The sequence below is a fragment of the Hemiscyllium ocellatum genome (assembly GCF_020745735.1).
Source record: "Hemiscyllium ocellatum isolate sHemOce1 chromosome 27 unlocalized genomic scaffold, sHemOce1.pat.X.cur. SUPER_27_unloc_19, whole genome shotgun sequence".
Lineage (NCBI taxonomy): Eukaryota > Metazoa > Chordata > Chondrichthyes > Orectolobiformes > Hemiscylliidae > Hemiscyllium > Hemiscyllium ocellatum.
Genome location: NW_026867486.1, coordinates 182,966 through 205,737, shown reverse-complemented (window position 1 = coordinate 205,737; position 22,772 = coordinate 182,966). Strand labels below are relative to the sequence as shown.

The following is a 22,772-nucleotide window of genomic DNA, read 5'->3' as shown; positions in this document are numbered from 1 at the left end:
CAAGCTCCTCCACTTTCTGCAGAACATTTTTTTCTTTTGCTGTTCCACAAAATTGAAAGCATCCCACTCTCTCTCCTCCTACTCCATTCTCACTCCGCTCAAATTAATTCTCCTGAAGTTGCTGATTCAGGATCTTACAGGGACAGAAAAAGCAAAAACGTCAGGACTGACATCCGAGAATTTTGGATAACACCACGTGAAAGTTAATATCTTTCAGGATATTGTTGAGAGTGAGCAATCTGATTTTGGGAAGCAAAAGAAGTGTAAATTCAGGTTGAACCTGCAATACAGCTTCTTGATAAAAAAAAAACAGACATGAATTGGTTATCGTCCCTGTGGTGGGTGGTGGGGGGGTGGTGGTATGTGGTGGGTGGAATGAGACATCAAGACATTGACACAGACAACCCGAGGGAAACTAAACATACGGACATGGCAAATGTTCGTGGCAAGCCAGAGTCAGATTTACAGCACAGAACAGCCCCTTCGGGCCATCCAGATATCCTGGCCTAATCTAGTCCCATTTGCCAGCACTTACCCGTATCCCTCTAAACCTTTCCTATTCATATACCTATCCAGATGCCTTTTAAATGTCATAGCTGTATCAACATCCACCACTTCCTCTGGCAGCTCATTCCTTCCACACACCACTCTCTGCATGAAAAGGTTACTCCTTAAGACCCTTTCAAATCTTGCCCTCCTCCACTCTAAACCTTTTGCCCTTTGGTTCTGGACTCTCTCACCCAGGGAAATGTCCTTGTCTATTTACCCTATCCATGCCTCTCATGATTTTATTAATGACTCTCAGTCACCCCTCAGCCTCTGGTGCACAAGGAAATACAGCCCAGCCCATTCACCTCAAACCCTGACAACATCGTTTTAAATGTGTTCTGAACCCTTTGAAGTTTCACAACATCATTCTGATAGGAGCGAGACCAGAATTACACACAATATTCCAAGTGGTCTACCCAATGTCCTATCAGCCACAACATAGTGGGCAGCACGGTGGCACAGTGGTTAGCACTGCTGCCTCACAGCGCCTGTAGACCCGGGTTCAATTCCCGACTCAGGCGACTGACTGTGTGGAGTTTGCACATTCTCCCCGTGTCTGCGTGGGTTTCCTCCGGGTGCTCCGGTTTCCTCCCACAGTCCAAAGATGTGCGGGTCAGGTGAATTGGACAAGCTAAATTGCCCGTAGTGTTAGGTAAGGGGTAAATGTATGGGTGGGTTGCGCTTCGGCGGGTCGGTGTGGACTTGTTGGGCCGAAGGGCCTGTTTCCACACTGTAAGTCTAAGTCTAATCTAAAAATAACTTCCCAACTCTTATCCTCAGTCAGAGGATTGGGAAAGTTTTCAAAACCCACAAAAAGACAACCAGGAAAGAATGCAGGGACAAACCAAATTTGAGGGTCAGCTTGGAAGCATCAATGAGAAAATGGCGCACTGGGTTTATTGTTACCCGTTCTTCTTGAGTACGTATACGTATTTCTCTTCTGCCCATCGCAGTTCCTCTGTGCTGCAATGTGTGGTGCCTTGTTGAATTAATCTCCTGATGCAGCTTCGTTTGTGGGTGTTGGGATGATTGCTTCTGTAGTTAAGTATTTGATCTGTGTGTATTGTTTCCTGTAGACGCTAGTTTGAAGTTCCCCTTAACTGTTCGCTCTACTGTGACATCTAGGAATGGCACTTTGTTGTTCTCCTCTTCAAACCAGGAGCTCCCCTCAGGCCCACAGTCTCACTACCTGGAACACCACTATACAGACTAGTCAAAGGACTCCAGTGAAGACTAAAAAATTGAGTAGAAGATTCACGCCACTCCATTCACTCCACCCAAGAATTCCTGAACACCAAACACCAAAGGTAGAAGAGGATGAAATAATGCTGTCCTTTGACATACAGCCCTGTTCATATTGTTAGGACAGAAATTTGTCCTTGCGTGTTCATTTAGAGGAGAGACCACAGACTCTCAATTAGTTGGCACAAGCAGGTTGTTTATTTCGCAGAATCGTAGCTGATTACAGTGAAATACATGCTTTCACTGGAGAAGGTGCACATTCTGTTTTTCCCCCAGAAATCCACACTTGATATATTTTTTGCTAAGCTACGTAACTACTCGCACACGTGATCTCTCGCACACAAAGCGTCTCCTGTGACAGAGCTCATTCGGCCTTGGCAAATATCCACGAGACGGTTCCAGTCTGGTAAACAACAGCTCAGCCACCTGTTATGGCCTTGGCAGCTACGCTGAGAAGAGCCTGCCATTGTGCTGCCTGACCTTGGTAGCTGTCTACGAGACAGTTTCAGTCTCGTAAACAGCAGTCCAGCTGCACAGGCAGTTTCGGTCAGCAGTCCAAACAACTGCTCCGCAGCGCCCCCCGATTCCCCAAGCAGTAACTACAACTCTACCCTCCCTAGGCCTATTAGATATACATCCCAACATTCCCTCCCTTGGCCTCTACTGAGGCCACATCAACCCATACCGCTACAAACGCAATGTCGCACGGCAACCGGGGCCGGGTGTGTCGGTGGACGCCCCCCAAACGTCCCTTTGGCTTCTCCGAACACGTTATCTCAACCAGGCCGACCGGTTCTAGGGACACATTAGTTCAGGGTGAAGGGGTCCCTAAGCAGCATACCGCTACAAAACAAGCAACAAGCGAAAATTAACAATTAGTAGGCAATTCTAGGTTATTTCTTTTAAAGAAAACAACTAAAAAAAAGCTATCTCAAAACTAACAAAACGATAAAAAACACAGTGAAACTGAGCATGATAACAAAAGGAAGAGAACCAGGGAAAACACAAAGTGGATGAGTTAGGATGCCTGCAGAATCTTCATTCTGTTTTCCAAAGAACATCTAATTGTACAACGACTCATTAAAATCGGTCATATTATATCATGACATCCTAAAATAATTTTAAACTACTGAAATCGTGTCAAATCTTTTGTAATAGGATTCAATGAGCTCTCCTTCCTTCCCAAAGGATTGTTGTTAAGTCGGTTCTGGAAGCTGCCACAAAACTGGCATTTTCATCTGTCCAAAATACTGTGAATACAATGTACTGAGTGCACGATTTTCCTTCTATCAAGCTGCTTTGCCAGCCAGAAACTTAATCAGATTCCCGACACGGATGCAAAGGCCAGGGATCTGCTAAAGCCACATGACCACAGGCCACTATTCTGAAGGCCAATGCACGACTGTGCCTGTCTTAGGTTGTTCCTCGCTCGAGGAATCTTACCCATTACTGGCTAACCAGTCTTCTTCACTGACCAACAAAAACCCACATCCATTTCACAGACGTTAAGGATGGACACGGGCAGTGGCAACTGGCTTATTACTGTGATCAGTGGCTTTCGAGACCAATCGAAGCCATTTAGGAATACCAGATGATGGCTAGGAATCTCTTGGGTGAACAATAGTTTCTTGAGTCTTGAGGCATATAGCAATTCACAATCTCTAACTGCAGCATAAAAGCACAAATTTATCTGTTGCAAATTTAAACGGGAAAAATATACAACTAGGGGGTCCTTGGACCACAGCCCTCACATTCTGAGGCCCTAAAGGAGAAGGATTAGAAATGAGTGACACAGTTATAAAGCAAAATCATATATTGTCCCGTGTTTCTCTCTCAGGCATAGCTCCTCCATTCCCTCTGGTTTCGATCCTGTAATCTTTCCTTGGGGTGCCCCCATCACAGGCTCCACCAGCACCGCTGCCTGGTATGCGGGTGGGGGTCATCCTTTCCCGTCAGGGCACGGTCAATCGGTCGTGTCACAAGCTTCCTGATACATGGTATACAACAACCACCACAGGTAATAAAGATAGCAACAGAGATGCATAAACCAAGGGCCAGCTGTCCCAGCACAGTTCCCTATCTACCGAATGTACTATTCAGCCAATCTATGACTGGGTTGTTAACCCCTGACTGCTCAGAAATGATGCCAGTTGTTGTCCCCCTCCCCGTCGTTATCAAAATCATAAGCGGAATGGCTCTTTCTTCCCTTTATAGATCAGGACACTCCCGCCTAAAATGCCCTATCCTTCCACAATAATGGCATCCTGCCTGTGGAGACCTTCATCTCTGCCCCTGTCGCTCAAACCCTCTACCAAATGCTCCTCCTTGTCTCTCCCTATCCCCTTTCCTCTCTGCCCTCCATGCTGTCACCCGCTGCTCCGGTTGCTCACTCTTGGTTCCATTCTTCTCCTAATTACCTCATCAACCGCAGCGACCGTCATTTTCGCCTTCTGCTTCTGTCTCTCGTCCTCTCTCTTTACAAACACTTTCTGTGCCTCTCCTAACAATTCATCTAATGGGTTTTTCCCACTCCACCCTTCTATCTTCTGTATCTTTCCCTGTCCAGCATCCCCATATAAGTCCCCTCTCTTCCCCAGTAAATAGTATATTCAAAATAGCCATTAACTCAGCCCACATATACAGACTGGGCCTCAAAAATAGATCAATTTGTTCTGACAATCCTACCGGATTCTCAACCAGGACCGTCATTTCCTTTTAGATGTTCCGACCTCCCCACTGGTGAGGGGGACACACACAAACCCAATCTCCTTGTCCCCTATTGGTACTTCCCGAAGGGGACAAGTCGTTACGTTCTTCCCTTTTTCTTTATTTTAAGAAATATTGCAATGTTCCTAGCTTCCCATAACTTCAAACACCAATTTATCAATTCATGCTTGACTAACTTTAAAGCCTGTTCCTAACTTGTAAACATATTTATATATTTACGTCCATTTATTCAGTATTCAATATTTAAAATGTAAAATTCATACAGTTCCCAATTTTGAAATCCACTGTAATCACCCAGTTTTAGTCCCCTAATTTAGATCCAAAATTAGTTTTCTTAAGTACTCCTGACCAATCATTACTCAATTACAATACTATAGGTCGTAAAATAATCAGAGCTGTCTTACAAGAATTTGCCAATTCAAGTTAAAAAAAACTTCTAATGCATGAACAATGGCCGAATCCAAGGTCACAGATAATAACCATGGAAGTTTTCGTTTTTACGACAACCTCCTGTTGAACTGAAACTTCAACTGTCCTCCATACATTGCTTTTATGAAAAGATAAAAGAGATTAGTTAGAATCGGATAGTAAGGCAGTCATGACTTTTAAAAGAACAGAAGTCATCAACCTTAAAAAAAAATCATGTTAAGTTTCCATAAAAATCACATTTAAAACAGTCCTGGAACTCAAGCTCCAGGGAATAAAACTTACACATTCAATCACCAACAAAAAAATGTGCATTCAAACCAAATCACAAAGGGTTAAACTTTCTGTCAGTTGTACAGCTCTTTTCACTCACTCACTCTCTCTCTCCTCAGGCTGCTGGGACAGATCGGCTCGCTCTCTCTCTCTTCGCTGGCTGCTGCGAGTCTCCTTACCCCTAACCCTTATTTCTCGCAATCCTTTTTCTCTATCCTTCTCTCTTGCTTTCTCTTCCCTTTTCTCTGTTTCTCTCCCCTTTGTCTTTATTACCTTCTGTCTCTCTTTATCTATCTCCCTCTTTCTCTCTTTTTCTCTCTCTCTCTCACTCTCTTCCTGTGTCGGTCTCTCTGTATCTCTGTTTCTGTCTGTCTCTGTCCTCTGTCTCTCTCCTTACCCAATGCCCCTCACTTCTAGGAATTTTAAGGTCTGTGCTACGGGGTCCTCGTTACCACCGAGTTCCACGCGTCTCCCGCGTTTATTAATTCCAAGTTCCACGTGATACCCCCACCCCTCCACGCAGGAGAATTTTAAAAATACGTGGAGAATTTTAATGTCAAAGGCTCTCATTACTTCCAAGTTTTACACTACTTTAGATTAAAAAAAAATGACTTACCAGCCAAGATTCTGTGCCTCTGTGGCCCGGTTAAATCAATTTGGGTTGGTGAGGATCAGAAAGCAGACAAGAACTAACTCAAAAATTAACTACTGGAAGTTTTAGATGTAACAGGCACTTCCATACCTTAATAAGATTCGGCGCCGAAGGTTGTCTGCTAACCGGTCTGCCAACTGTTATCTCTTTCCTCCCCGCGTTGGGAGTCACCAAATGTTAGGATGGAATTTGTCCTTGCATGTTCGTTTTAGGAGGAGAGACAACAGATGCTCAATTGTTTGGCACAAGCAGGCTTTATTGCAGAATCGTAGCTGATACAGTGAATCACCATGCATTCACTGGAGAAGGCGCGTTCTGCCTTCCCCTCCCAAATCTGCTCCTGATATACTCTTTGCTAAGCAGAGCTTCGCGGAGCTACTAAGCATTGCCTTATTAGGACATTTCGCGTTTGCTAGGCGTTTCCTGTTATTGAGCTCATTTGGGCGTTGGCAGCTGAGCTGGCCACGTAAGCAACAGTTTCGATTTCCCAAGTAGCAGCTACAGCTACAGTTTCAATTCCCCAAACAGCAGCTATAGCTCCACCCTCCCTTGACCTATTTTATCCTAACAGTACCCAGGGATGTGTAGGATTGGGTAATTTAGCATGGCCAATCGACCCTAACCTACACATCCCTGGGTACTATGGGTAATTTAGCATGGCCAATCCACCCTTAGTGTAGGATTGGCCAGGCTAAATTGTCCTATACTATCCAGGGATGTGCAGGTTTGGGTGGCCTGGCCGTGCTAAATTACATAGTGTTTGGGGATGTGCAGGTTAGGGGGCATTGGCCGTGCTAAATTACCCATAGTGCCTAGGGCTGTGCAGGTTAGGGGGCATTGGCCGTGCTAAATTACCCATAGTGCCTAGGGCTGTGCAGGTTAGGGGGCATTGGCCGTGCTAAATTACCCATAGTGCCTAGGGCTGTGCAGGTTAGGGGGCATTGGCCGTGCTAAATTACCCATAGTGCCCAGGGATGTGTAGGCTAGGTGGGTTAGTCAATGGGAATTGCAGGGTTACGGGCAGAGGTCTGGGTGAGGGAGGGTTGGTGTGGGTTGGATGGGCTGAAGGGCCTGCTCCTACACTGCAGGGGTTCTAAGCGTGAGATGAGGTGCTTGACGGAAACGATGGGGAAGAGGCAGTGAAAACACAACGAGACCGTTTGAAAGTGGGAGCATGACAGGAGGGGGTGGGTAAATGGGATGTGGTGAGGGAGGGGGCTTAGGAGAGAAAGAGACACAGAAAGAGAGGGTCACACACAGATACAACTGGTGAAAGTGGGGAAGATTGTGATAGGTTCAGATAAGGTGGAGGAAGAAAAGCTGTTCCCTATTCACTGATAGTGACAAGGTCAGGGGCGGCCTGAAGTTCAGGGGTTTGAGCAGGAGAGAGAGGGGGAAAACAGAGGAAAAACAGGTTTACCCAGCAAGCAGCAATATGCTGGAATCCGCTGTCACCTCAGAGAGACAGACAGACGCAGAGGCAGACGCAGAGACACAGACAGAGAGAGCCAGAGACAGAGCCAGAGAGACAGAGACGGGGAGGTAATCAGATGAATGGCCTCCCTGTGCTGTGAGATCCAAAAGGAGCACGCGAGCAGCTGCCCCAGTGTTTCTGGCGGTCTGAGGCATCTCCCCCTCGCCCCATTACCGGTACCGCTCTCCCGTCCCATTGGCACCCTCCCGGTGAACGGCCCACTCTCCCACTGCACTCAAGCTGCCCCTTCCCCCCACCCCGGGGCCTGGAAGAGGACGGAACAGCCCGTTCCGGAGCGGGGCTCGGGAACGCTGCCCATGTCCGCGACGTCCTTTCCGAGAAAGGAAACAAAAAGGACAACAGACAGGGGACCACCCGCATCAACGGGAATGACAACATTTCACCCTCAGACAAGGCTTTGTCAAGAGATGTACAGCACGGAAACAGACCCTTCGGTCTAACCCGTCCATACCGACCAAATATCCCAACCCAAACTAGTCCCACCTGCCAGCACCCGGCTCATATCCCTCCAAACCCTTCCTATTCATATACCCATCCAAATGCCTCTTAAATGTTGTAATTGTACCAGCCTCCACCACATCCTCTGGCAGCTCATTCCGTACACACACCACCTTCTGTATGAAAAAGTTGCCCTGTAGGTCTCTTTTATATCTTCCCCTCTCACCCTAAACCTATGCCCTCTAGTTCTGGATTCCCCAACCCCAGGGAAAAGACTTTGCCTATTTATCCTATCCATGCCGGTCATAATTTTGTAAACCTCTATAAGGTCATCCCTCAGCCTCCGACGCTCCAGGGAAAACAGCCCCAGCCTGTTCAGCCTCTCCCTGTAGCTCAGATCCTCCAACCCTGGCAACATCCTTGTAAATCTTTTCTGAACCATTCCAAGTTTCGCAACAGCGGGGAGACCCAGAAATAGAAAAGACTGAAGGGGGAAGTCAGCGGTTAATCTTTTGAAGAGGTTACAAAGGAGAGACCTCTGTCTGCAGCGGGAATGACCCCCACAGTAGCAGGTCGAGGTGGATGGCATTTAAGGAGAAGCTGGATACAGACGTCAGGGAGAAAGGAACTGAAGGGAATGCTGCTGTAAGGGAAATCAAGTGTGAGCAAGTGAAGGGGAGGTGCGTAGAGGCTCACATGGGTCAGAAATACTGAGAGAGACCAGTTGAGCTGAAGGACCTGACTGGAGACTCAATGGGACAGAGAGTGAAATCTTGGATCCACCTGCAAGAGAAGGAGAAACACGTGATTTACCTTCCAGGATTAAGCAAGTCCCGCAGATTCTGCAGATCACTTTATTGGTCACAGCACTGAGTATAGGGGTTGGGGTCTGGACAGGACGTTGGTTAGGCCACTTTTGGAATACACAGGAACCTCGATTATCCAAAGGACACATGCAGGGTGTATTTCAGTCGCTTGACGATTAGATCCCTTACAGTGTGGAAACAGGCCCAACCAGTCCACACTGAGCCTCCGAAGAGTAACCCACCCAGACCCATTTCCCTCTGACTAATATACCTAACACGACGGGCAATTTAGCATGGCCAATTCACCCTGACCTGCACATCTTTGGACTGTGGGACGGAACCGGAGCACTAGGAGGAAACCCACGCAGACGCGGGGAGAATGTGCAAACTCCACACAGTCTGTCGCCTGAGGCAGGAATGAAACCTGGGTCCCTGGTACTGTGAGGTAGCAGCGCTAACCACTGAGCCACCGTGCTGGTTCATCTAATTCTGGATAATCGAAGTTTCTCTGTATTATGTGCACTTCTGGTCTATCGGAAGGATGTTCCCCCGTGTGGACCCACTGGTGGATCTGGAGGCCGGACGAATGGGGGAAGCCCTTGCCGCAGACCAGGCAGGTGAAGGGCCGCTACCCAGTGTGGACCCGCTGGTGGGCCAGCAGGTTGAACGAGCGGGTGAAGCTCTTGCCGCAGACCGAGCAGCTGAACGGCCTCTCCCCGGTGTGGACCCGCTGGTGGGCCAGCAGGTCGGACGAGCGGGTAAAGCTCTTGCCGCAGACCGAGCAGGTGAACGGCCTCTCCCCGGTGTGGACCTGCTGGTGCCGCAGCAGGTCGGACGAGTGAGGGAAGCCCTTGCCGCAGACGGAGCAGGTGAAGGGCCGCTCCCCGGTGTGGACCTGCCGGTGCTGCAGCAGGGTGGACGAGTGAGGGAAGCCCTTGCCACAGACTGAGCAGGTGAAGCGCCGCTCCCCAGTGTGGACCCGCTGGTGGGCCAGCAGGTTGAACGAGCGGGTAAAGCTCTTGCCGCACACCGAGCAGGTGAAGGGCCGCTCCCCGGTGTGGACCCGCTGGTGCCGCAGCAGGTGCGACGAGCGGGTGAAGCCCTTGCCGCAGATGGAGCAGGTGAAGGGCCGCTCCCCGGTGTGGAGCCGCTCGTGGGTCAGCAGGTTGGACGAGCGGGAAAAGCTCTTGCCGCAGACCGAGCAGCTGAACGGCCTCTCCCCGGTGTGGACCCGCTGGTGGGTTAGCAGGTCGGACGAGCGGGTAAAGCTCTTGCCGCAGACCGAGCAGCTGAACGGCCTATCCCCGGTGTGGACCCGCTGGTGGGTTAGCAGGTCGGACGAGCGGGCGAAGCCCTTGTCGCAGACGGAGCAGGTGAAGGGCCGCTTCCTGGTGTGGACCCGCTGGTGGGACTTCAGTTTCACCGACTTAGTGAAGGCCTTCCCGCACTCGGAGCAGGTGAAGGCCCCCTCCCCGGTGTGGATCCGCTGGTGGGTCAGCAGGGTGGACGATTGGGTAAAGCTCTTGCTGCAGACGGAGCAGCTGAACGGCCTCTCCCCGGTGTGGACCCGCTGGTGTGAGAACAGGGTGGACGACTGGGTGAAGCCCTTGCCGCAGACGGAGCAGGTGAAGGGCCTCTCCCCGGTGTGGACCTGCTGGTGCCGCAGCAGGGTGGACGAGTCGCCGAAGCCCTTCCCGCACTCGGAGCAGGCGAACGGCCTCTCCCCGGTGTGGAGCCGCTGGTGGGTCAGCAGGATGGACAGCCGGGTGAAGCCCTTCCCGCACACCGAGCAGGTGAAGGGCTGCTCCCCGGTGTGGACCCGCTGGTGGGTCAGCAGGGTGGACGAGTCGCTGAAGCCCTTCCCGCACACCGAGCAGCTGAACGGCCTCTCCCCGGTGTGGACACGGCGGTGGATCTCCAGCTTGGAGGGGGAGCGGAATCCTTTCCCGCAATCCCCACACTTCCACGGTTTCTCCATGGCGCGTGGAATGCCTCCTGAGACTTCCTTTCCCCACAGTGGGCAAACTGGCTCAGGCACATGCCCCTGTGGTTCAGGTAAAGACGATACTTTAAGAGCCTACTGAAGCAGACAAAAACGTTCAAAGAATTTGCCCCTTCTAGACTGAAAGAGGGACGTCTCTCCTGTCCCACGAATCAAGGGGCTCTGTCAGACCTTCACATGGTACTCCGTTGGGGAGCTCTACCTGCAAAGCTGCTCTTCTCATATCCTGTGAAAAGGGGATTACAAAAGTCATTGCTGCCTGCACATGACAGGAATTCAGAACAGATCATTCTAGTTTCTAGATTAGACTAGATTAGATTAGACTTACAGTGTGGAAACAGGCCCTTCGGCCCAACAAGTCCACACCGACCCGCCGAAACCCACCCATACCCTTACATTTACCCCTTACCTAACACTACGGGCAATTTAGCATGGCCAATTCACCTGACCCGCACATCTTTGGACTGTGGGAGGAAACCGGAGCACCCGGAGGAAACCCACACAGACACGGGGAGAATGTGCAAACTCCACACAGTCAGTCGCCTGAGGCGGGAATTGAACCCAGGTCCCTGGTGCTGTGAGGCAGCAGTGCTAACCACTGTGCCACCGTGCCACCAAGTTTCTGTAGAACTTCCCTAAAACAATCAAGTTACAATATGCAGATGCCAGTGTTGGGCTGGGGTGTACAAAGGTAAAAAAAAAATCACACATCACCAGGTTGTAGTCCATTAGATTTGTTTAGAAGTTTGAACTTTCAGAGCTCTGCACCTTCATCAGGTAGCTAGTAAAACCTCCAGGCGAAAAAGACAGCAGATGCTGGTGAGCAGGGTGTTGCTGGAAAAGCGCAGCAGGTCAGGCAGCATCCGAGGAACAGGAGATTCGACCTTTTTAGGCATAAGCCCTGAAGAAAGGCTCTGGCCCAAACGTCGAATCTCCTGTTCCTTGGATGCTGCCTGACCTGCTGAGCTTTTCCAGCAACACATTTTCAGCTCTGATCTCCAGCATCTGCAGACCTCATTTTCTCCTATAACCTAGAGTTGTGTGATTTTTAACTTTAAAAAGTGTTGCAAATCTCCACACACACACACACACACACTTTTCTTCAATTCTCACTCTGCTGTTTCTGATATCACCCATCCCCCAGTATTGTTCAGAAAGGGACTTATTACCTAAAAAAGCTGTAAATCTCCATCCCACACACTCTTTAACTCTTGCTGTACCTAATATCCCACCTCCCCCCCATGCTCCAGCAAGATCTGACTGATGCTCATTGACTGAGCCACACTCACCTCTTCCTGGATACAGGGACCCTCCAGACCAACATAACATCAGCTTCCCTTAACCCCCCACCGCAACGGCGCATGTGCAGGAGCAACCGGTCACGTGAATCGACGGAGCGCCGTCGTCACAAAGGCCGCGCGTTGATTGGACGGAGCGCCCGCCCGTGCGGCGTTCCAGCCTTTCCCATTGGTCCAACGCGCCGCGCTGGTCTTTGTGACGCCCACGTGACCTCTCTCCCTTCCCCTCGAAACGGGGAGGCATGACCAATGGGGAGCCTTGGAGGACCGGATGGAAGGCTGGACCTCCTACCAATCAGAGCATCCCCTCATTGTCTGAATGCGGAAGTTGGATCATGAGCTCCTGCTGCTCTCTCTCTCTCTGAATGAAGATTGAGTGTTACCCCAGACTGCACCAACCTCTGTGAGTACAGCACCCTCTCTTCTCACCCCTCCTATTCCATTTCTTTTCTCATTTTGGGATTAAACTGTTGGTTTGTAGGAAGTGAAGTGAAAGGAGGTGAACTCAGGAAAGGTGCATATGCTGGATGCATTGGTCTAGATCGCTGTCTGTGTCTCTGTGTCTGTCTGTGTGTGTGTATATGTGTCTCTCTCTGTCTCTCTCGTGTCCTTCATCAGGAATTGCGGAGGGGAGGGGGTGGAGGGGTGGAAAGGGTGCTGAGAGATAAATAGGAAGGTGGGAGTGGGGCTGGGGGTAAGGTAGATGCAGGTTGGGTGGGAGGTGATGGCGACAGGGTGGAGCAGATTGGTGGGAAGGAAGATGGACAGGTGGGACAGTTCAAGAGGGTGGTGCTGAGTTGGAGGGTTGGAGCTGGGGTGGGGGGGGGAGGGAATGTGAGGAAACTGGTGAAATCGATGTTGATGCCATGTGGGTGCAGGGTCCTAGGCCACCTGATACCTGGAGGAAGAATGCCTCTGCATTGGGACCCTCCAACCATACAGGATCAATATTGATTTCACCAGTTTCCTCATTTCCCCCCCGCCCAATCCCAGAGACAACCCTCGAACTTGGGAATGCTCTTTTGAACTGTCCCACCTGTCCATCTGCCTTCCCATCTATCTGCTCCACCCTCCTCTCTGACCTGTCACCTTCTTCCCCCGCTTTCATCTACCCATAGCATTCTCAGCTCCCTTCCCCCAGTCCCACCTCCCTCCCATTTATCTCTCAGCCCCTTTGGGCCCACCCCACATTCCTAATCACGGGGTTATGCCCAAAACATCAAACCTCCTGCTCCTCAGATGCTGGCTGACCTGCTGTACTCTGCAGCACCAGACATTTTGGTGCTTATTTGTCTGGATGTTCTGATGTGACCCATTTGCAGATGTGAAGTCACATTCGAGAAAAACTCCTTCATGGAATGTGGGCTTTTTTTTTGGCAAGGCCAACAATGTTTTTGTCCCGAACTGCCCTTCAGACAAGAGGATTGCCAGACTTTAGGGGGCATTTTAAAAGTCAAGCACGTGAGCCATCATATGCAGGCAGCACCAAGTTAATGCTAGCGGGTTTCCTTCCCTGAAGAGCGTTATTGAATCAAATGGGTTTTCAGAAAAGTTTCATTCTCTCAATGACTGAGACTAGTTTTCAATTCAGATTTAAAAAAATAAATTTAATTTCCCCAATGTTTGTTTTTACTGGTATTTGAACCCATGAGCCCAGATTATTTGCCTGGGGCCTCTGGATTGCTGGTCCAGTGTTGTTGTTATAACATCACTGACTCACCTGGACAGCATTGAGAGTCATACAGATGTATAGCACACAGAGACCCTATGTGCAACTGGTGCATGCCGAGCACATAGCCAAAATTGATCTAGTCCGATGTGCCAGCACGTCCCTCCAAACCCTTCCCATTCATATTCCCATCCAGATGCCTTTTAAATGTTGCAATTGTCCCAGCCTCTACCACTTCCTCTGGCAGCTCATTCCATACACGCACCACCCTCTGACTGACAAAGTTGCCCCTTAGGTCCTTTTTATGTCTTTTCCCCTCTCACCTCTAGTTCTGGACTCTCCCACCCCAGGGAAAAGACCTTGTCTATTCACCCTATCCATGCCCCTCATCATTTTATAAACCTCTATAAGGTCACCCCTCAGCCTCCGATGCTCCAGGGAAAACAGCCCCAGCTTATTTAGCCACTCCCTGTAGCTCAAACCCTGGCAACATCTTTGTTAACATTTTCTGAACCCTTTCAAGTTTCGTTTAACTGAACAGTAAAAGTCATACTGGACAGGGATATATCATAGTGTTACTGTACAATATGTATTTATTTACAGCTGTATAAATTTGATTTATAATTATTTCTAGTTATATCATAGTGTTGTAGCCATGTTATGTATTCCAAGTTTGGGAGAAGATTTGTAGCTCGGCTGCTCGTTGTTGTGGTTCTGTTTGCCGAGCTGGGAATGTGTGTTGCAGACGTTTCGATCCTTGTTTGGGTGACATCCTCAGTGCTTGGGAGTCTCCTGTGAAGCACTTCTGTGTTGTTTCCTCCGGCATTTATAGTGGTTTGTCTCTGCCGCTTCCGATTGTCAGTTCCAGCTGTCCGCTGCAGTGGCCGGTATATTGGGTCCAGGTCGATGTGTTTATTGATTGAATCTGTGGGTGAGTGCCATGCCTCCAGGAATTCCCTGGCTGTTCTCTGTTTGGCTTGTCCTGTAATAGTAGTGTTATGGATGCGGATCATTAGCTGTCTTCCTGTTTGTCCTATGTAGTGTTTTGTGCAGTCCTTATTGTGTACAAAATCCCATGCAAGGCCTGCACAAAACACTACATAGGACAAACAGGAAGACAGCTAACGATCCGCATCCATGAATACCAACTAGCCACGAAACGACACGACCAGCTATCCTTGGTAGCCACACACGCAGATGACAAGCAACATGAATTCGACTGGGATAACACTACTATTATAGGACAAACCAAACCGAGAATAGCCAGGGAATTCCTAGAGGCATGGCACTCATCCACAGATTCAATCAATAAGCACATCGACCTGGACCCAATATACCGACCGCTGCAGCGGACAGCTGGAACTGACAACCGGAAGCGGGCAGAGACAAACCACTATAAATGCCGGAGGAAAGATCACAGAAGCGCTTCACAGGAGGCTCCCAAGCACTGAGGATGTCACCTAGACCGGGGACGAAACGTCTGCAACACAAATTCCCAGCTCGACGAACAGAACCACAACATGTCATGTATTTCCAGTCATACCCTTTACAGGACAGGAGAATACTGGGCTCAATGCTGACTCTGTGGATGAATCTAGTCAGACTCATTCCTCTCTATATCCACAGAGTCCTGTAAGTGTATTCCTCTATAGGGTCCCTCCAGTCTCACTTGGGTATTGATCGACTCCACTACAGTCATCCTCAGAGCGAGCATGTTCTAGGTCTTGTTACCAAAGCAAAGTTCTTGCTCTGATTCTCTTTCCCCTCCCCCCACATCTTGGTCTGTCAATATGGTAGAGAGAGAGGGCGGGGGGGGCAGATAACTAGGTTAGCAAACTGCATGAGGGTGGCATGGTGGCTCAGTAGGTAGCACCGATGCCTCATAGTGCCAGGGACCTGGGTTCAATTCCAGCCTCGGGCGACTCTCCGCATCGAACCTGGAGGGAGCCCGCGCCGTGGGGAAACCGTGGAAGTGTGGGGAATGCGGGAAGGGGTTTCGAGTCCCCTCTGAGCTGGAGATCCACCGGCGCGGTCACACCGGGGAGAGGCCGTTCTCCTGCCCCGAGTCCTGCAAGGCCTTCATTGGGTCCTCCAAGCTGCTGAGGCACCGGCGGGTCCACACCGGGGACAGGCCGTACCCCTGCCCCGAGTGTGGCAAGGCCCTTCACCCAGCTGTCCCACCTGCAGACGCACCGGCGCCTCCACACACCAGGGAGAGGCCTCTCACCTGCCCCGGGGGCGGCAAGGCCTTCAATCGATCGCCGACCCTGCGGACACACAGGCGCCTTCCCAACGTGATCGCACGGAGTTGAAGTCTGCAGCGAATCCCACCCAGGACTGGGGGGGGATCGTGCCCCGTGGGGGGATTGTGCCCCGTTCGAAGACAGTGGGTGAAGCGGGAAGGGAGCGAGGCTTCCTTTCTGCCGGACTGGCCGCTCTCGCTCCCTTTGCTTCCCGTGGGACCGATGCTGTTTGAGGCTGGGACTGCACGTTCCCCGGGCCAAAGATCTGCAGGAGCTGAGGAAGTGCACTCCTTTCACACCGGATGGTAAATCATGTTTGTCCCATCTATTTCAGTCTTAAATACCCTCCGTGACCTGGCCTCCCAGCCTCCTGTGGCAGTGAATTCCCCAGATTCCCCACTCTCTGTCTGAAGAGGTTTCTCCTGATCTCCGTTCTAAAAGGTCTAAGGCTGTGCCCTCGGCTCCTGGTCTCTCCTACCAATGGAAACATCTTCCCAATGGCCACAGATAGATCAAAGTCAAATACAATAGCCTCTATTCCATTGAGTGTCCAGCACACTTTATAACACTTTGTAAAATCAGGAGGGCCATTGATGAGGTGAGTGGCAGGTGTCTTTTCCCGATAGAATAAAGAATATTCCAGCACAGGAACAGGCCCTTCGGCCCTCCAAGCCTGCACCGATCCAGATCCTCTATCTAAACCTGCTGCCTATTTTCTCAGGATCTGTATCCCTCTGCTCCCTGCCCTTTCATGTATCTGTTGAGATACATCTTAAATGACACCATCGTTCCCGTCCCTACCATCTCCACTGGCAACACATTCCAGGTACCCAGCACCCTCTGCGTAAAGAACTTTCCATACATATCTTAAATCTTTCCCCTCTCACTTTGAACTCATGACCCCAGTAACTGAGTCCTCCACTCTGGGGAAAAACATTTCTTGCTATCCACCCTGTCTATACCCCTCATGATTTTGTTGGCCTCAATCCGGTCCCCCCTTAACCTCCGTCTTTCCAATGAAAATAATCCTGATCTATTCAACCTCTCTTCATAGTTAGCATCCTCCATACCAGGAAAAGCAGATTCGACGTTTCGGAAAGTGTCCTCATTCCTGATGAAGGGCTTTTGCCTGAAACGTCTTTTTTTTTCCCTGCTCCTCGGATGCTGCCTGACCTGCTGTGCTTTTCCAGCACCACTCTGATCTCCAGCATCTGCTGTCTTTTTCGCCTGGAGGTTTTACTAGCTACCTGATGAAGGTGCAGAGCTCTCAAAGCTCGAACTTCTAAACAAATCTAATGGACTACAACCTGGTGATGTGTGATTTTTTTTTTTAACCTTTGTACACCCCAGCCCAACACTGGCATCTGCATATTGTAACTTGATTGTTTTAGGGAAGTTCTACAGAAACTAGAATGATCTGTTCTGAATTCCTGTCATGTGCAGGCAGCAATGACTTTTGTAATCCCCTTTTCACAGGATATGAGAAGAGAAGCTTTGCAGGTAGAGCTCCCCAACTGAGTACCATGTGAAGGTCTGACAGAGCCCCTTGATTCGTGGGACAGGAGAGACGTCCCTCTTTCAGTCCAGAAGGGGAAAATTCTTTGAACATTTTTGTCTGCTTCAGTAGGCTCTTAAAGTATCGTCTTTACCTGAACCACAGGGGCACGTGCCTGAGCCAGTTTGCCCACTGTGGGGAAAGGAAGTCTCAGGAGGCATTCCGCGCGCCATGGAGAAACCGTGGAAGTGTGGGGATTGCGGGAAAGGATTCCACTACGCATCCGATCTGGAGATCCACCGCCGTGTCCACACCGGGGAGAGGCCGTTCAGCTGCTCGGTGTGCGGCAAGGGCTTCTCTGACTCGTCCACCCTGCTGACCCACCAGCGGGTCCACACCGGGGAGCGGCCCTTCACCTGCTCCGTCTGCGGCAAGGGCTTCACCCAGTCGTCCAACCTGCTGACCCACCAGCGGGTCCACACCGGGGAGCGGCCCTTCACCTGCTCCGTCTGCGGCAAGGGCTTCACCCAGTCGTCCAACCTGCTGACCCACCAGCGGGTCCACACTGGCGAGGTGGCCTTCACCTGCTCGGTGTGCGGCAAGGGCTTCCCTCACTCGTCCACCCTGCTGCGGCACCAGTGGGTCCACACTGGCGAGGTGGCCTTCACCTGCTCGGTGTGCGGCAAGGGCTTCCCTCACTCGTCCACCCTGCTGCGGCACCAGTGGGTCCACACCGGGGAGTGGCCCTTCACCTGCTCCGTCTGCGGAAAGGGCTTCCCTCACTCGTCCGCCCTGCTGTCCCACCAGCGGGTCCACACTGGGGAGAGGCCGTTCAGCTGCTCTGTCTGCGGCAAGGGCTTCACCCAGTCGTCCAGCCTGCTGACCCACCAGCAGGTCCACACCGGCGAGGGGGCCTTCACCTGCTCGGTGTGCGGCAAGGGCTTCCCTCACTCGTCCACCCTGCTGCGGCACCAGCAGATCCACACCGGGGAGCGGCCCTTCACCTGCTCCGTCTGCGGCAAGGGCTTCCCCCACTCCTCCGGCCTCCAGATCCACCAGCGGGTCCACACCGGGGAGCGGCCCTTCACCTGCTCGGTGTGCGGCAAGGGCTTCACCCGGTCGTCCAACCTGCTGACCCACCAGCAGGTCCACACCGGGGAGCGGCCCTTCACCTGCTCGGTCTGCGGCAAGGGCTTCACCCGCTCGTCCCGCCTGTTCTCACACCAGCGAGTCCACACCGGGGAGAGGCCGTTCACCTGCCCCGAGTGCGGCAAGGGCTTCACCTGCTCCTCCAACCTGCTGTCGCACCGGCGGCTTCACAGCGGCGAGCGCTCGTTCATCTGATCCGTCTGCGGCAAGGGCTTCACCCGGCTGACCAACCTGCGGCCACACCAGTGGGTCCACACCGGGGAGTGGCCATTCACCTGCCCCGTCTGTGAGGGGCTTCGCTCACTCCCAGCACCTGCTGCGGCACCAGCGGGGGCACAAGTGACGGGGCCAGCTGCTGTGAGTCACCGCCCAGGGCTGAACCCTGGGTGGGAGGGCGGAGGGTCACTGCAGTTGCTGTGCTCTCATCCCCTTGGCAGCCAGTGGCTCTGCGAGCCTGCGACTGCGCATTTCCTCCTGAAGTAGAGATGTACAACACAGAAACAGACCCTTCGCTCCAACTCCTCCATATCCTCAACTAATCAAGTCCCATTTGCCAGCAATTGGCCCTATCCCTCCAAACCCCTCCTTACACAGATACCCAAGTGGATGCCTTTTAAATGTTGCAATTGTACCAGCCTCCACCACTTCCTCTGACAGCTCATTCCACACGCACACACACCACCCTCTGTGTGAAAAATGTTGCCCCTTAGGACCCTTTTTAAATCTTTCCCCTCTCACCCTAAACCTATGCCCTCTAGTTCTGGCAAAAGACTTTGTCTATCCCTATCCATGCCCCTCATGATTTTATAAACCTCTCTTAAAGTCAACCCTCAGCTTCCGACGTTCCAGGGAAGACATCCCCAGCCTGTTCAGCCTCTCCCTGTAGCTCAAACCCTCCAACCCTGGCAACATCCTTGTCAATCTTTCTGAACCCTTTCAAGTTTTGCAATATCCTTCCGATAGACTAGAAGTGCTCATAATGCAGAGGAACTTCGATTATCCAGAATTAGATGAACCAGCACGGTGGCTCAGTGGTTAGTGCTGCTACCTCACAGTACCAGGGACCCGGGTTTCATTCCTGCCTCAGGCGACAGACTGTGTGGAGTTTGCACATTCTCCCCGCGTCTGCGTGGGTTTCCTCCTAGTGCTCCGGTTCTGTCCCACAGTCCAAAGATGTGCAGGTCAGGGTGAATTGGCTATGCTAAGTTGCCCGACGTGTTAGGTACATTAGTCAGAGGGAAATGGGTCTGGGTGGGTTACTCTTTGGAGGGTCAGTGTGGACTGGTTGGGCCTGTTTCCACACTGTAAGGGATCTAATCGTCAAGCGACTGAAATACACCCTGCATGTGTCCTTTGGATAATCGAGGTTCCTGTGTATTCCAAAAGTGGCCTAACCAACGTCCTGTCCAGACCCCAACCCCGATACTCAGTGCTCTGACCAAAAAAGTGATCTGCAGAATCTGCGGGACTTGCTTAATCCTGGAAGGTAAATCACGTGTTTCTCCTTCTCTTGCAGGTGGATCCAAGATTTCACTCTCTGTCCCATTGAGTCTCCAGTCAGGTCCTTCAGCTCAACTGGTCTCTCTCAGTATTTCTGACCCATGTGAGCCTCTACGCACCTCCCCTTCACTCGCTCACACTTGATTTCCCTTACAGCAGCATTCCCTTCAGTTCCTTTCTCCCTGACGTCTGTATCCAGCTTCTCCTTAAATGCCGTCCACCTCGACCTGCTACTGTGGGGGTCATTCCCGCTGCAGACAGAGGTCTCTCCTTTGTAACCTCTTCAAAAGATTTACCGCTGACTTCCCCCTTCAGTCTTTTCCATTTCTGGGTCTCCCCGCTGTTGCGAAACTTGGAAGGGTTCAGAAAAGATTTACAAGTATGTTGACAGGGTTGGAGGATCTGAGCTACAGGGAGAGGCTGAACAGGCTGGGGCTGTTTTCCCTGGAGCGTCGGAGGCTGAGGGATGACCTTATAGAGGTTTACAAAATTGAGGGGCATGGATAGGATAAATAGGCAAAGTCTTTTCCCTGGGGTTGGGGAATCCAGAACTAGAGGGCATAGGTTTAGGGTGAGAGGGGAAGATATAAAAGAGACCTACAGGGCAACTTTTTCATGCAGAAGGTGGTGTGTGTATGGAATGAGCTGCCAGAGGATGTGGTGGAGGCTGGTACAATTGCAACATTTAAGAGGCATTTGGATGGGTATATGAATAGGAAGGGTTTGGAGGGATATGGGCCGGGTGCTGGCAGGTGGGACTAGTTTGGGTTGGGATATTTGGTCGGTATGGACGGGTTAGACCGAAGGGTCTGTTTCCGTGCTGTACATCTCTTGACAAAGCCTTGTCTGAGGGTGAAATGTTGTCATTCCCGTTGATGCGGGTGGTCCCCTGTCTGTTGTCCTTTTTGTTTCCTTTCTCGGAAAGGACGTCGCGGACATGGGCAGCGTTCCCGAGCCCCGCTCCGGAACGGGCTGTTCCGTCCTCTTCCAGCCCCCGGGAGGGGAACGGGCAGCTTGAGTGCATTGGGAGAGTGGGCCGTTCACCGGGAGGGTGCCAACGGGACGGGAGAGCGGTACCAGTAATGGAGCGAGGGGGAGATGCCTCAGACCGCCAGAAACACTGGGGCAGCTGCTCGCGTGCTCCTTTTGGATCTCACAGCACAGGGAGGCCATTCATCTGATTACCTCCCCGTCTCTGTCTCTCTCTGTGTCTCTCTCTCTGCATCTGCCTCTGCGTCTGTCTGTCTCTCTGAGGTGACAGCGGATTCCAGCATATTGCTGCTTGCTGGGTAAACCTGTTTTTCCTCTGTTTTCCCCCTCTCCTGCTCAAACCCCTGAACTTCAGGCCGCCCCTGACCTTGTCACTATCAGTGAATAGGGAACAGCTTTTCTTCCTCCACCTTATCTGAACCTATCACAATCTTCCCCTCTTTCACCAGTTGCATCTGTGTGTGACCCTCTCTTTCTGTGTCTCTTTCTCTCCTAAGCCCCCTCCCTCACCACATCCCATTTACCCACCCCCTCCTGTCATGCTCCCACTTTCAAACGGTCTCGTTGTGTTTTCACTGCCTCTTCCCCATCGTTTCCGTCAAGCACCTCATCTCACGCTTAGAACCCCTGCAGTGTAGGAATAGGCCCTTCAGCCCATCCAACCCACACCTCACCCAGACCTCTGCCTGTAACCCTGCAATTCCCATTGGCTAACCCACCTAGCCTACACATCCCTGGGCACTATGGGTAATTTAGCATGGCCAATGCCCCCTAACCTGCACATCCCCAAACACTATGTAATTTAGCACGGCCAGTCCACCCAAACCTGCACATCCCTGGATACTATAGGACAATTTAGCATGGCCAATCCACCCTCACCTACACAACCCTGGACACTATGGGTAATTTAGCCTGACCAATCCACCCAAACCTGCACATCCCTGGATACTATAGGACAATTTAGCCTGGCCAATCCTACACTAAGGATGGATTGGCCATGCTAAATTACCCATAGTGTCCAGGGATGTGTAGGTTAGGGTAGATTGGCCATGCTAAATTACCCATAGTACCCAGGGATGTGTAGGTTAGGGTAGATTGGCCATGCTCAATTACCCAATCCTACATATCCCTGGGTACTGTTAGGATAAAATAGGTCAAGGGAGGGTGGAGCTATAGCTGCTGTTTGGGGAATCGAAACTGTAGCTGTAGCTGCTGCTTGGGAAATCGAAACTGTTGCTTACGTGACCAGCTCAGCTGCCAACGCCTAGCAAACGCGAAATGTCCTAATAAGGCAATGCTTAGTAGCTCCGCGAAGCTCTGCTTAGCAAAGAGTATATCAGGAGCAGATTTGGGAGGGGAAGGCAGAACGTGCCTTCTCCAGTGAATGCAGGGTGATTCACTGTATCAGCTACGATTCTGCAATAAAGTCTGCTTGTGCCAAACAATTGAGCGTCTGTTGTCTCTCCTCCTAAAACGAACATGCAAGGACAAATTCCGTCCTAACAGTACTATGGGTAATTTAGCATGGCCAATCCACCCTCACGTACACATCCCTAGGTACTATGGCTAATTTAGCATAGCCAATCCACCCTCTCCTACGCATCTTTGGATTGTGGGAGGAAGCCGGAGCACCCGGAGAAAACCCTCGCAGGCGCAGGCTGGAAATGTGCAAACTCCATACGGACAGTCGCCCCTGAGGCTGGAATTGAACCCGGGTCCCTTGGCGCTGTGCCCACTGAGCAACCCCTTGTAATCCGCCTGCGTTAAGTTCCTTTTGTCACCTGGAGGAATGTTACAGGGGGGAGCGGGGTTTAAGTC

The 22,772-nt window shown here is 51.2% G+C and overlaps 2 protein-coding genes across 2 annotated transcripts in view; one reads left to right on the top strand and one right to left on the bottom strand.

Annotated features, from left to right (window-relative positions):
* Window positions 1–1,966: 1,966 nt before the first annotated feature.
* On the bottom strand, window positions 1,967–10,830 carry LOC132807609 (zinc finger protein 229-like). Its single transcript, XM_060821662.1, has one exon. It carries the CDS (start codon window positions 10,584–10,586, stop codon window positions 9,237–9,239), a length of 1,350 nt encoding a protein of 449 aa, XP_060677645.1. The 5' UTR covers window positions 10,587–10,830; the 3' UTR covers window positions 1,967–9,236.
* A 5,212-nt stretch (window positions 10,831–16,042) lies between these two features.
* The window catches only part of LOC132807614 (zinc finger protein 271-like), a 34,201-nt gene continuing 27,471 nt past the window's right edge, over window positions 16,043–22,772 (top strand). Inside the window, exons 1-3 of the mRNA XM_060821667.1 lie at window positions 16,043–16,063; window positions 18,039–18,649; window positions 20,890–21,037. Coding sequence (XP_060677650.1) covers window positions 16,043–16,063; window positions 18,039–18,649; window positions 20,890–21,037 — 780 coding nt within the window. The remainder of the gene's footprint in view (window positions 16,064–18,038; window positions 18,650–20,889; window positions 21,038–22,772) is intronic.